The sequence below is a fragment of the Lissotriton helveticus genome, chromosome 3_1 (genome assembly GCF_964261635.1).
Source record: "Lissotriton helveticus chromosome 3_1, aLisHel1.1, whole genome shotgun sequence".
Taxonomy (NCBI): Eukaryota; Metazoa; Chordata; class Amphibia; order Caudata; family Salamandridae; genus Lissotriton; species Lissotriton helveticus.
This window is the reverse complement of record NC_136061.1, coordinates 63,449,475-63,464,219: the sequence shown is the minus strand read 5'-3', so window position 1 is coordinate 63,464,219 and position 14,745 is coordinate 63,449,475. Positions and strand designations below refer to the sequence as shown.

General features: G+C 51.1%; 1 protein-coding gene across 1 annotated transcript in view; it reads left to right on the top strand.

Moving 5' to 3' along the window:
- The window catches only part of CNOT9 (CCR4-NOT transcription complex subunit 9), a 157,313-nt gene extending 144,049 nt beyond the window's left edge, over positions 1 to 13,264 (top strand). The window contains exon 8 of the mRNA XM_078679234.1: positions 12,191 to 13,264. Coding sequence (XP_078535360.1) covers positions 12,191 to 12,359 — 169 coding nt within the window. The 3' untranslated portion in view covers positions 12,360 to 13,264. The remainder of the gene's footprint in view (positions 1 to 12,190) is intronic.
- Positions 13,265 to 14,745: the final 1,481 nt, after the last annotated feature.

Genomic DNA, 14,745 nt, shown 5'->3' with positions numbered 1-14,745 from the left:
GCCAGACCCACACACAGCCAGACCCACACACAGCCAGACCCACACACAGCCAGACCCACACACAGCCAGACCCACACACAGCCAGACCCACACACAGCCAGACCCACACACAGCCAGACCCACACACAGCCAGACCCACACACAGCCAGACCCACACACAGCCAGACCCACACACAGCCAGACCCACACACAGCCAGACCCACACACAGCCAGACCCACACACAGCCAGACCCACACACAGCCAGACCCACACACAGCCAGACCCACACACAGCCAGACCCACACACAGCCAGACCCACACACAGCCAGACCCACACACAGCCAGACCCACACACAGCCAGACCCACACACAGCCACACACACAGCCACACACACAGCCACACACACAGCCACACACACAGCCACACACACAGCCACACACACAGCCACACACACAGCCACACACACAGCCACACACACACACAGCCACACACACACACAGCCACACACACACACAGCCACACACACAGCCACACACACACACAGCCACACACACACACAGCCACACACACACACAGCCACACACACAGCCACACACACAGCCACACACACACACAGCCACACACACACACAGCCACACACACACACAGCCACACACACACACAGCCACACACACAGCCACACACACACACACAGCCACACACACACACACAGCCACACACACACACACAGCCACACACACACACACCCACAGCCACACACACACACACCCACAGCCACACCCACAGCCACACACACACAGCCACACACAGCCACACACACAGCCACACACACACACAGCCACACACACACACAGCCACACACACAGCCACACACACAGCCACACACACACACAGCCACACACACACACAGCCACACACACAGCCACACACACACACAGCCACACACACAGCCACACACACACACACAGCCACACACACACACACAGCCACACACACACACACAGCCACACACACACACACCCACAGCCACACACACACACACCCACAGCCACACACACAGCCACACACACACAGCCACACACAGCCACACACAGCCACATACAGCCACACACAGCCACAGCCACCCACACAGCCACACACACAGCCACACACACAGCCACACACACAGCCACACACACAGCCACACACACAGCCACACACACAGCCACACACACAGCCACACACACAGCCACACACACAGCCACACACACAGCCACACACACAGCCACACACACACAGCCACACACACACAGCCACACACACACAGCCACACACACACAGCCACACACACACAGCCACACACACACAGCCACACACACACAGCCACACACACACAGCCACACACACACAGCCACACACACACAGCCACACACACACAGCCACACACACACAGCCACACACACACACACAGCCACACACACACACACAGCCACACACAGCCACACCCACACACACAGCCACACACACAGCCACACACACAGCCACACACACAGCCACACACACAGCCACACACACAGCCACACACACAGCCACACACACCCACACACACAGCCACACACACAGCCACACACACAGCCACACACACAGCCACACACACAGCCACACACACAGCCACACACACACAGCCACACACACACACACAGCCACACACACAGCCACACACACACAGCCACACACACAGCCACACACACAGCCACACACACACAGCCACACACACAGCCACACACACAGCCACACACACACACACACACACATACAGCCACACACACACACAATAGGTCTTTTCAGATAATTATCATAGGGGTATGAGCAATGTTTGAATCACAATGCTCAGTTGGGACTTAATAGCGCTTCAAAATATACAGGAGTTATACCAGTATTGTCTATCCAGTAGGCAGCGTATTTGTTTTTGTTGCGTTTTGCTTGTTCCCTGCTTCTGCCTGCGTATTTTGGCTCCAAGGGGCCCGCGTCTTTTTTGCAAACCCACAATACCAGACAGCAGCATGACAAGAATTTAATACACCAAGAAGTACCGGAAAATATCGGCAATTGTAGTACCGAAAAAAACCATGCAATAAGAATAACAACTGGTCTGAAAACCAAAGCGACACACCCATCTCATGCAGTCTGCCCTTTCTGGAATACCAGGTTCCAAAGAACAACTTGCAGTATTCCTATTCCTGACACTGACCACGTCCGCGAACCTTCAGTATCCTCTTTAGAATGCTACCCGTGTATAACTTCACCGATTTAGGAAGCCATGCCTTTCCTACCCACTGCAGCCTCCACCTTACTAGAAGCTGCAAAGTTGCACCACGGCACGTGTGATACTTCTTAAATGTTGTTCCTTTTTGAACAAAAGACAGTACTTCGCAACGTGGTATTCTTCCAGCCACACTTTCAATTTTAAAAACAAAAACTACAAGTCCCTTACATCAACATGTTGTAGTCCAAACAGGCAGAAGTGGTTGAATTGTTGCATCACTCATGCCACAACCACACCGATAGTGCTGTAGCCTCCTAAGGCTAGGCTAGGACCTCAGCAATACTCTCTCTGCATCCCATGCTGACAAGCCACCATCTCCTTCTCCCTCCCGTGTTTCATACGCACCAGTGAGCACCTCTCCTGTCATTGACCTCTCCTTCCAAAGTGGGTGACCCCCCTCCCCGGGCCTCACCTGGACTGCGAGAGGCGTTCGGACCTGGCACAGGGTGGCGAAGGAGGTCTCCCTGCGGGGTTCGGTGAGCCGGATGAGCGGGGAGCCTCTGATCAAGGCGGTGGCTGGTGGCACGCGGAGGGCGCCCACACTACGGACACAGCACCAGAGGGCACGCATCGCCATGACTGCTCCCACAGTGCACCGCACCAGAAGAGCAAGTCAAGGAGGGTAGACTGGCTGCGGAAATGATAGAGAGGATGCAAACAGGACATAGAGCGTCTACCAGACTAGAGCAACTACAGAGCGGTGAAATAGAGATTAGCCTCAACGGCTAGGACGTCACCGGGAGAACCGAGCTGGTGGGTGGGATAGAGCGACTCCAATGTCACTCTCAACTGTCGTCCGCTTTCATCCCACTCCGTGACCGTTTATATTTACTGTGTAACTCTGCAGAGCAATGAAACTGATCGCTTAAAGTTTTGCAACTTCTTTAAACAAGCACTCGCCATGATGTGAGTTTTCTCTTTTAGCCCGTCGTTTTCAGACTGGGCTCCCGGACTTCCTGCTGACATAAAAGGTTCCTTATCTTCTTTATGGGTCCAGATGGCCCCATAAAGAAGATAAGAAACCTTTTACTTCAGCAGTAAGTCAAGGAACCCAATCTGAAAAGGACGGGGCTTAAAGAGAAAGAAGAACATCACTAGGACCTCTTCTCCAATGGCTGGCCACCGTTTAGGAGGCCAGCCAATGGAGAAGAGGGGCTGGGCTTAAACTCGCTTGTGAAGTTCTCCTAAAAACATAAAATCTCACGAGCTTGACTGCGCATGTACGCAGTACGCCACGCGAGACCTAAAAACAGTATGGCTAAGAGAGGATCCCTGCTATACCCCGCAGAGCAAGCGGAACGAGCTTGAGAAGGCATCAATGATTTAAAAAAAAAAAAGTATTAAATTTTATTGTAAAACCGTAAAATCTGCTTGTACAAGTAATCATCTGCAAAAACACTTCATTACAGTAATTTCAATTACATTTAGCAACGGTCGACTTCACAATCCCCTCTCTATTATTACATATCTTCTGAGTCACTTTCTTCCTCAGGGGTTGGGGGGGGTGGGTTGGGGGGGGTACATATATCTCCTTTATACATATTCCATTTTCCCCATACTCTACTCCATTTTTGGGAACATTTCCTATTAATAAATGCGGCCTTCTCCGCCACCATAGCCACATCCATATCATTGTTCCATTGAGCCACAGACGGTGTGTTTTCAGCCCCCCACTTTGGAGGGCATCAATGTTGATTGTTTTCCCTGTTTGACAGGAAGCATGAAAGTAGCTTCAAGGCAAGGTTTTTTTTAATACCTTTTGCTTCCAGAAGGTGGAACAGCGTGAAATGATCCACCGTATCAAACACCGCAGACTGGTCCAAGAGGATAAGGCCGCCTAACCCCCCCCCCATCATCCAGGATGAATTTGAGCTCATCTTTGGCCTTGATCAGTGCAGTCTCTGTACTATGTTTGGATCTCAATCGAATTGAATAGGATCCAGGCAGTTAGTCCTTGAGTAACTGATTACATTGGGTGTTCATCACTTTCGCTACTATTTTGCGAAGGGAAAGGAAGTCTAGAAATAGTCCGATAATTGGCAGGGTCTTTGGGGTCCAAATTGTTTTTTTCTTCTTCAATAAAGGCAGCTGCCATTAGGATGGAAAGATACCTGTTTTGAACATGTTATTGAATATGTTTGAAAGGTGGATTGCAATATTGTTGGGGACCAGCTTAATAGCTGAGGGCGGACAAGGATCGTCTGGAGAACCTGACTTGGTGGTTAGGATAAGATATTTTATTTGTGCTGTGGAGACGGGGGGAAAAACTCGAAGTGGTTAGTAGGCGAGTCCTTGTTGGAAACTGTGTTCACATTATCTTGACTGGTGGCTGGCAGAAAATGCCCACAGTGACCAAATGAGTAAAAGAGTCGATTTTACCTCTGAAGTGCGAAGCAATATCATCGCAGGAGGACTGGCTGACCCAATCCCTTTCATCCTCCGGTCTAGTTAGTTTATTGATAACTTGATAGAGTTCTTTGGCTGAGACTTTTGCAGATTCAATTTGGTCCTGCTTAGGCCACCTTAATTGAGAAAAGGCAGAATTGAGCCAGGTAGAAAAAGTCTTGGTGGCGAGTTCAGGATTGTGTACCCCCATGGGACTTGAAATAATCAGTAGTTGCTCAGGTTGGCTTTGGTCAACTTTTGCCAAGGATCTGCGCCGGGCAGATAAAGACCTCTTATTCGGGTCTGTATTAGTTGTAGGGCAGTTTATCTTAAAGAAGATGGCTGAGTGATCAGAGCAGATCAGTGGATGTACTTCAAGACTAGAGATATCTTTGTTAGAACAGTGCATCAAGCATATGACAGCAATGATGAGTGGGATCTGTGCTAAGAAGATCTGATAGAGACTACTAGCCACAGATTCCTTAACGTAGAATTATCCCCAGGCGTGAGACTGGATCCCAAATAATTTTTGCCACTGTGTGCCGAAGGGGGATGGGGGGAGGGGGATAGTCGGCATCACGCGACTCCACCCAGGCGTCTGCGTACGTGATGTCCGCGAGGTCAATAAGTCCCACCCCGGCGGGCCTACGTCAGTTTTTTCCTTTTCCGCGTGCAACGCAGATCGGATCCGATTCATGCTCCAGGCCTGTTTAAGCATTTCCCTTCGCTCTTGCGTGTGTTTGCGGGAACAGTGTGCGGATGCCTTCAGGCTTTAAGACGTGCTCATCTTGTGGACGCCTGATGTCAGCGACGGACCCTCACCTCATTTGCATGTGGTGTTTGGGGGAAGATCACGGCTCCACTGATTGCGAGGTGTGCCAACGGTTGAAGCCGAAGTTGCGGCGGGAGCGCCGGATGAAACTTCTCTCTGCTCGCATGTCCAGATCGGCTTACTCGCCTCGCTCAGTTTCTGCGCAAGGGTTTCTACCCGGCCATCATCGTTGCCATCCTCGTATCTTCCCTGTGCCCATAAGAGCGTCGCTCTCCTGTCAGTAAGTGTCGCAGTTTGTCCCCGAGGGCTGGTTTCCGGCCTGTTGGGGGCGTGGGTTCTCCGCAGGTGATGCGGCCAATCGTATCGTCCCCCTATCCACCGTTTCCCTGTGAGGGCGTGTCGAGAGCCAAAATGGAGACCTATGCGGTGGCTTTGCAGCCTTGCTAGCTTCTCCTCCTCCTTCCCCTCCTGGGACGTCGGCGGATCCCGTGCATGGTGCGGGGCCCTCTGCGGCATCACCGTCAGCTCCGGCTCCAGACTTGGAGAATTTGGTGCCGTTTGGGTGCGCCCTTCGGGGGTCCCTCCTTCGGACCACGGCACCTCTGCTTCGCCGCATACTCCTGTGGGAGTCCCTGTGGTGTCATGGGAGGTCGTCGGGGCTCAGGTTGCATCCCCTAGCCCCTTTCGGCCCTGTAGACAAGCGGCGGTCTTGTCTGAGGCCGAGGTGATGAGGCTACGGTGCCGGCGGCTGCAGGCCCTGGCAGTGTCACAGGGGTCGGCGGACCCCCCTTGTCCTGTCATGGGTCGAGGTTGGTGGGGGACGCCTCGTCCCTCCCCGGGCCCTTCTTGTTCCTCCTCGCAGGCGGCTGCCTCGCTGGAGGTCCAGTCGGCCTTGGCGCCGCCTAGGGGGTCGGCGGGCCCTTCTCATCCTCTCATGGGTCGAGGCTGGCGGGGGTCTCCTTGTCATTCCCTGGGTGCCTCTCGTCCCTCCAGGCAGGTGGCTGCCTCATCAGAGGTCGAGTCGGCGCCGCCTTGACCACCTCGGCTCCGGCCCAGCCCCGGGTGATGTGGCAGATGCCTGTCCGGAGTCGCCTTTGGTGCTGGACGACGACGACGCCCTGCTCCAGGTTGCGGACTCTACGGCACCGGACAGGTGTCAGGTCGTGGACTCTTCTTTGGACGTCCCCTCTTCGCTGAATGTCGGGCGCCGGCTGGTGTCGTCCTCACCGGAGACGGGCCGACGTGTTTTGGCTTTTTCCCCCCCTCTTCTAAGGGTGGTTCTTCGCCGTCACCGCGGCTGTGGTTTTTGCCGGAGGAACCGCAGGTCCCCCACTCCTATGCGCCTCTTTCTCCTTTCCTGGTCTGACCCCTCCCCGATCCGTTTGGTTTCGGGGATGGCCGCCTTAGCTTACAGCCGTCGCCCACAGAGGAGCTGCTTTCCCCACCGCGGGTCCCTACGGAGGCAGAGGCGACCTTCGTTTGCGCTGTTTCCACATCCGTGGGAATTTTGCGCTTGGGTGACCCCGCTGCCCATTTCCCCCCGGATCATCTTCTGGAGGTTCTCCATCAGGGCTCTGGGGGTAGGGAACTACTGCTTCCCTTTGGAAGGTTCACTCCATTCTTCTCTTTTGAGGACTAGGAACCTTCCTGCTACGGGGACCCGGTGCCCCAACACCTTCTGCAACGGCACCTTCCAGCACCGCGTGACCCGATGTCTTTCCCTCCACCCCTCTGCCAGTGACCCCCTTTTGCGGACAGCCTTTCCCTCCCTGCCGTCACTGTTGTCTCCACCTTCACGGGATGCTCGATGGCTGGACTCTTGGATGCGCAATATTTTCGCTTCCACCAGTGCTGTTTGTGGGACTCTGCAGAGTCCCTTGGATCTACTGCTTCTCAGAAGGGTGCTGGTGTTGATCTGCGGCACCATGCGTTAGATGGCCGGGAGCTGGCGGCGTTTATTTTTCGCTCCGTTCTGGACATCTCGGAGGTGCTTGGTCGTGCCATGGCTTCTTTAGTTGCCCTTCACCGCCATGCTTGGCTTCGGGACAGTGTGTTCCCGGAAAATGTTCGAGAACGGCTGGTGGATCTTCCCTTCGATGGAACTCTGTTGTTCAACGCACCGGCGGACTCGGCCCTCCGGAGGTTCTTGGCGGGGCTTCGGCCTCCTCCTCCTTCCCCTCAGTGATCCGTGAGTTGATCTGGTTTTTGGGAGCTGTCCTTTTGTTGGGGCGGGTCACCACAGTTGTGTGATCTGTGTGGTTCATGTGCCTGAGAGTCCTCTTTTGTTGAGACTGTGGCTTTGGACTTAAAATACCCTATGTGGGGTAGTGGTAGCAGTATATAGCTTGTTCTGTGCTGGGGAGTTGTGGTTGCCCTCGGGCCGCTGCTCTCCATGGCGTTTATGTATATTGCAGGTGCAGTTCCATTCTTGCTGGATTGAATTGCCTTGGTGGCGCCCTCGGGTGTCCTTCTCTGGGGTCGCGGCGCTGTTTGCCAGGCCTGGCCTGCTGTCTGCGGCCTGGCGTTGTGGCTCTGGGTCTGCTTCTTCTTGGGTCATGGGTGCGGACCCCTTTCTGAGGTGTGTCGTCGATGGAGATTCTGTTCTCTTGTAGGGGCGTGGGAGGGTTTTGGCCCCCCCTTGCCTTGCCCTTGTTTCCTCTGTTGAGTGTGACTGGGCTTCCCTTCTTCATCTTCTTTTTCCTCTTCCCACACCTCTCTTGAGGTCGGTGGTGTTCTGCTTGTGTGGGTTCCCCTTGCCTGGGGGGATGAGGTTCTTTGCCTTGTCCGTTGGACTGGTCTCCTGTGGGATCCTCTGTTATGACCAGGCTGGGATGGTCCTTTCGCAGACCCTCCTTCCCCGTGGGTATTGCTAGGGTATCTATTCTACTTTAAGGAATCTGTGCCTTTCTATGGGATGTATGAGTTACTTATCTTCGGTAACTATTTATCTGGTAGAGACGATTCTAGGACCTTTGGCTTGGTCTTATGCACTTGCCTCCCAGTGGGTGGCTGTGTCTTCCACGAGTGCTTTCTTTCTCTCTTTGGTCCATCTTGTAGCTTGTTCCTTCCTCTTGTTGGTGTATTGGTGGATGGGCTTAAAGGTACTCTTGTGCCCCTATGTTCTGGTTGCTCCAGTATTGGGGCTTGCCTTCATTCTTTTCCCTCCCCTCCCTTCCTCCTTTTGTTCCTGAGGGTTCTGGGCACTCTGCTACTCTGTGGGTTGGGGTCATTTGGTCATGACTTTGCCCTTTGTTCCTTGGGAGGGTGGTCGCTCTTTGTGCTGGGGTTACCTGGAGGTTTGTCTGGGGACTGGCTCTCCTTTGTTGTTTCCTGGTTGTGGGGGGGAGTCCTGCTACTTGTTGTCATGACATTTTGCGTATGTTCTCGTCTCGGGGTGGGGGGGGGAAGGGCTGTCTACATACTGGCAGGGACGACTGGTGGCCGACCGCACTGGGCACTGCCCCAACACCCACCGACCACGCACGCAACCTAGGGGTCATCCTCGACTCCACCCTCTCCATGACTAAACAGGTCAACGCCGTCTCCTCCTTCAACACCCTCCGCATGCTCCGCAGGATCTACAAGTGGATCCCCGCTGAAACGAGAAGAATGGTCACCCAGGCCCTCGTCAGCAGCAGGTTGGACTGCAGAAAGGCCCTATACGCAGGAGCCTCGACCAAACTCCTGAGACGGCTCCAACGCATCCAGAATTCCTCTGCACGCCTGATCCTAGACATCACTCCCCGCAGCCACATCACACCACACCTGAGAGACCTGTACTGGCTCCCGGTCAACAAGAGGATAGCTTCAAGCTTCTCACCCACGCACACAAGGCACAACACCGGACCAACGTAACTTAACAGACGACTCCGCTTCTACACCCCCAACAGCCAGCTCCGCTCCGCCGACCTCGCCACAGTCCCCTGCTTCCGAAGAGCGACGTCCGGAAGCAGATCGTTCTCCCACCTTGAACACCCTCCCCATCCACCTAAGGCAGACCCAAGACCTGCTGACCTTCAGAAAATTCCTCAAGACCTGGCTTTTCGAGCTGTAGCAGCATTCCCCACCCCAGCGCCTTGATACCCTCACGGGTGAGCAGTGCACTTTACAAATGATATGATTGATTGATTGAAGCACTGTCCTTCAAACTTGGGCTCACAAATAATCACACATTTCAAGGTTCTCTAATTTATCGTCCTCCTGGTTCTAAGGCTGGCTTCCTAAACTCTATTAGTTCCTCACTCGAGGCAGATGTCTGCAATGCTAATTTTACGGTCCTCTGGGATTTTAAGTTTCATTTAGAGCAAACGGAAGATAAGTATAGTTTTATTAATTGAAATTGTGGATTCCTTTGACCTCAAAGTACGAGTTACTTACCTTCGGTAGCGATGTATCTGGTAGAGACTATTCTAGCCGCAGATTCCTTAACATAGAATTATCCCCAGGCGTGAGACTGGATCTGGAAAAAATGTCACAGCATCCAGCATCCAACTCATCCACATTTCAACCCATTCTTTTCAAGGGACCAAACACTGCTTCTTAATCAGATGCACAACATGTGAATCCAGAAAAGGATTCATGCCATCTTGAAAACAGAATGGTTACTTCCCAATAGGAGAAGTTTTGCAGTCTTAAGAGTATTCTGGATTCACATGCCACCCACAGGCCTCCCGGAAATAAGGATTAAGCAAATGAGTGAGGTGAGCAACACTTCAAAACAAGGAAAGTTCCAAATAGAACAGGCACCAGGAGAAAAAAGGATCTGAAGATGGCGACCATACACAGGAACTCCTGGGCGCTGTCTGATACCGGTTAGGGGATCGGTTTACTACCAAACAGTGGTTGATTCCCACACTCAAAAGAGAAGAAAAACAAGAGACTATTCCGGCCCAAACCCTAGATGGTGAAATAGATGCACAGTATGTGAATCCCAAAACCTCTTCAGGCTGCAAAACTGCTGATACTAGTTGGCGACCAATTTGTTTCCTTTCACGTCGGGCAGACCTTCACCCTTCCAAAGTTATGCAATACTTCACATCTCACAGGAGGAGAGATTCCATTGTTTGGATCCCAAGAGTGTAGAGATTTTAAATTGATTTGACCAAAGACCATTGTGTGGATGATCAGCTCTTTTGTGGTGTTCTCTAGGCCACAGAAAGGCAAAGTGGTACATAAAGCAAATTTGTCCAGGTGTTTAGTTTTCTGAATTAAAGTCTGTTGCATGATGTAGCAGCCTCCAGAAGGCTTGAGGGCCCATTCCACCTGGGCCAAAGCTACTACCACTGCTTTGGCATGTTGAATACCGGTCTCGGATATTTTTCAGGCTGCAAAGTGGGCTTTAGTGGACATGTTCATGAAGAACTACTGCCTTGTCAGGTCCGATGGGGAAGTGTTTTGGCTGTTGTTTCCTGCAGGACTTCTTGGTCTGGCATTCAAAAAACCTACCACCGGGGGAGGTACTACTTTGGTATATTTTCTAAAAGTGAGGTGTCCATCAGAAGAATAAATTACTTACTTACAGTAATGCTCTTTCCGGAGGATACTCTAACCGCAGATACCTCACCGCCCCCTCACCTCTGTTCTGTGGAATGGGCTCTTTTCCATTTAAAAATGTTACAAATTAGATAGCTGCGCACTGGTTCCATAAATTGTACGTTTGATCCGGTGTTTTTGAGCTCGTGCAGATGGTGTACAGAAAGAAACTGACGTCAGAACTCTTGGGTCGAACCCTTATGCAGCCCAAGCCATCACTTTCGCAGCAGAACAGTCAGTATGGTATCCTATGCTGCCACCTAATGACACCCAGAGGCTTTCCTGAAAAATCTCCTGAAACCAATCTGACACCGGGGGATGTTCTAAAGGGGATGGATCTACAGTTAGAGCATCCACCCGGAAGAGATTTACAGAAGGTACCATACAAGTCCATTAGGGGCAAAGGTCTGTGATACTGGAGAAATCAGCTTAGTACCATCAGGAGAGCGCATTGACATCTAATCACCTGTGACTTTTGCGCATCCCGGGGTTTGCTAAAGTTCGATGAGGCGGTAGGACTTTCACGGTACTGACGGTCAGGCTTTGGAACTCCTTGCCTATGCACATGCGCATGGCCGAGTCCGAACCCTGTTTAAGGAAACATTTACAATTCTGGCTCTTTAATCAAGTGTAGATATGAGTGGCTGATTCTGTTCTTTAGTCTCTGCTTTTGATGGCCAGGACGCCTCCGTCGAGGTAGCCGCACGCTTTACAAATGACTTTGATTGAGAAGGTAAGGAACTTTGTCTAAGAGTGGAACATGGAGCACCCATATAGCAAAAGAAATACCAGTCTTTCAAAATTGGCCAACTTGTGGGAGGCTTCCAATGAGGTATCTGAATTACATATTTGTTTGCCTAATTTGGGGAGTGTAAATCTCGGGTTTGTGAAGTTCAAAATGCTGGATGACAGTTGATTGGACACGTTTTAAGGTTCAGTTTTTCTTGTGACTAGTTTTTCCACTATCTGATAGAATGTCAATGAGCAGATCACAGTCCATCCACTGCATGCTTCTTGTGACAGGGAGTGGTTTATAGTTTGCAATGAACTATTTGATTTTGGTCCAATTTGATTGTCTGACGCTAATAATTATACACTTTTAACCATTCTGCGGATACTTTGCTCTTAAGAGCACTTGCCTGCATATTGTCAGAGGTGGCTTATTGCTTTGTTTTCCAGAACTATAGCCTTATTCTTTCCTTCTCTTTGTTACAGGGCCCGTGAAGCTCTGAGGCAGTGCCTCCCAGATCAGCTCAAGGACACCACTTTTGCCCAGGTTCTGAAGGACGACACAACCACCAAACGCTGGCTGGCACAGCTGGTGAAGAATCTCCAAGAGGGACAGGTCACTGACCCAAGGGGCATACCTCTTCCTCCCCAGTGAGCCTGTGGGGTTTGAGTAAGAGGTGGTACAGAGAGGGCAAGAGCCCAGCTCTTCTGAGCCAGCTGGAGCAGTACGGGACCTTCTGGGGAAAGCTGGACACTGAGACAGAAGGAGAAAGACCTACAGACTTAAAACTGTTTATTGGGAAGCCTGGAACATCTGCTTCTTTATGATGGGACTAATATCACCACATCTGTGGGGGAGTACCAACACCAGCACGTTAACGCAGCTTTAAGAAATGCTAAGAAACAAGTTTACTTAAAGGACAACTAATTTTCCTCTTCATTTGATTTCCTGTCACATGCAGGAGATAAACGAATGCAGGAATATTTGAACTCTCTCGTTGAGGAGGGGTCGGTGCTGTTTCTGGCATCTTGAAGGTCACACTGTTTACAAGCCAATGTTGAATAGCTGCCCAAATTGTTACTTTTCAGTAGATCTGTTTTGTAACATTATGCAGCTGAACGCACTAAAGGTCTGCCTCTTCCCTGCTTTGCCATAAATTCTTTTCGGAAGTAACCCATGATGGCGGACAAATAGAAAAACCATTAGATGGGCAGTGAAAAAAAATCGGGTGCTGCCTTTTCTTTTCAGGGGGTGAGGACCTAGTTTCTATAATGTTCATCAGGTTTCCATATAGACATATTAATGGAATTAATTTGAAGGGTCCAATCCACTCTCATACAATACGGCATAGTACATGTCTCCTTAGAGAGCGGAACAAGGCACGGAGAGGCGTGGCTTGCAGATTGCACACCCCATCTTTCTGCCTCGTGTGGTTAGCAGCACTTTTAAGCACTCTCCTGCGGTTATTGGTCAGGTAGTGCAAACAGGTTTTTTCTGGATATTGGTTTTCATATGCTTTTTTTCCCAAAAAGAATAAAAACAAATATTCCAAGTTACAAGTGAGCATGTCTATATCTTTATGCAAACTTCAGGCAAAGTCTAAAGACAATCGCTGGTGTGTGAAGGTGTGTTTATAGAATGTACATGTGCATGAATAGAGAAGTGATCATGATAAGTCTGAGTTTTCCAACATCGGAAATGCAGCTCTTCGATGAAGTCATCGAGATGTCTCCGCAAAGCACTACAATGGAACCTACAGCCCCGCAGCCCATAGGCCAGGCTGACGTTACGAATGTGTTGTACATTACTTTCTCCTTTGCTGAACCTCGTAACATAAATGCCACCAAGGGATAGTGGTTGGCAAGGTTAGCCTTCCCAAGTAACCACATGTTCGAGGCATGTGGGGTGCTGAATTCATATCTTAGCATAGATCGCCGCCTAGTGTTGGGTCCGAATGTTTGCACCTTGTTGTCCTGGAAGTCTTTGAAGTATCCTGAGATAGGTGACTCCTTCCCTGGACTACAGTGCGCATGGGCATTCTCTCCATCATCAGATTGTTTTTTCCCGCCATTGGGTTCAGATGCTATTCCAATACTCCAACTTCGGAACCGAAACTTTGCAACTTTCTAAGGCCAAAACGCCTTCTACCTCAACGGTATTGTTCTCGTTCGGTACCCCTTGACTCGATCAAACTTTCCATCTCGATACGATCGTCGACGCGGGCCGTTGGGCCTTTTCGGCGCCACGCGGGCCTGCTGTCGATGGAAAGGAGCCCGTTTAAAAGGTGCCCACAATGTCACTCCAAATTCCCGCATACTGACAAACACACAGTATGCAACAAATGCTTATCTCCCGAGCACAACGAAGATAATTGTCCGGCGTGTGCTCAGTTCCAATCAAAGAAAACTTTCCGGAAACGACTGGCCGCTCGGCAAGAGATGCAGCGGCAGGCACCAGAACCGGAGAACATTTTCGATGACGAACACGACCTCCCAGAAGTGGCGGACTCCGACCTCGAAATCGTCACCGTAGAGGACCAGTCGGACTCCGATGACCAGATCACACCGGGGCAAAAAAAAAAGTGAGTACCGAGCCCCCAACCCCGCTTACACCCAAACACAAGGCTACGGTCGAAGCATCGCCTAAAGGCCTTAGCCGAGATCGACAAACTCCTTCAGAGACCCCGCCTTCCGGCTCTGCTCCGAAGCACAATCCCAAGCCTTCTGATACCCCGGGAGCGAACAACACTCTTCCCAAAAAGGTAATCGAACCAAAGACGGTTGTCGAGCCGAAAGCGATCGAGCCAAAAAAGAGCCTCGAACCAAAGAGGTTCGTCGATCCGAAAACAGTCGACCCGAAAAAGGCCGTTGAGCCCAAAAAAAGTGTTGATCCACAAAAACAGGATCACACTAAAAAGCCTAGCAACCCAAACAAAGCCATCGACTCGACAAAGAACATCGAGCTGAAAAAGGTCGTCGAGCACAAAAGACACGCTCATCCATCGAAAGTTATTGAACCGAAGAATCCGGTGGGTTCCGAA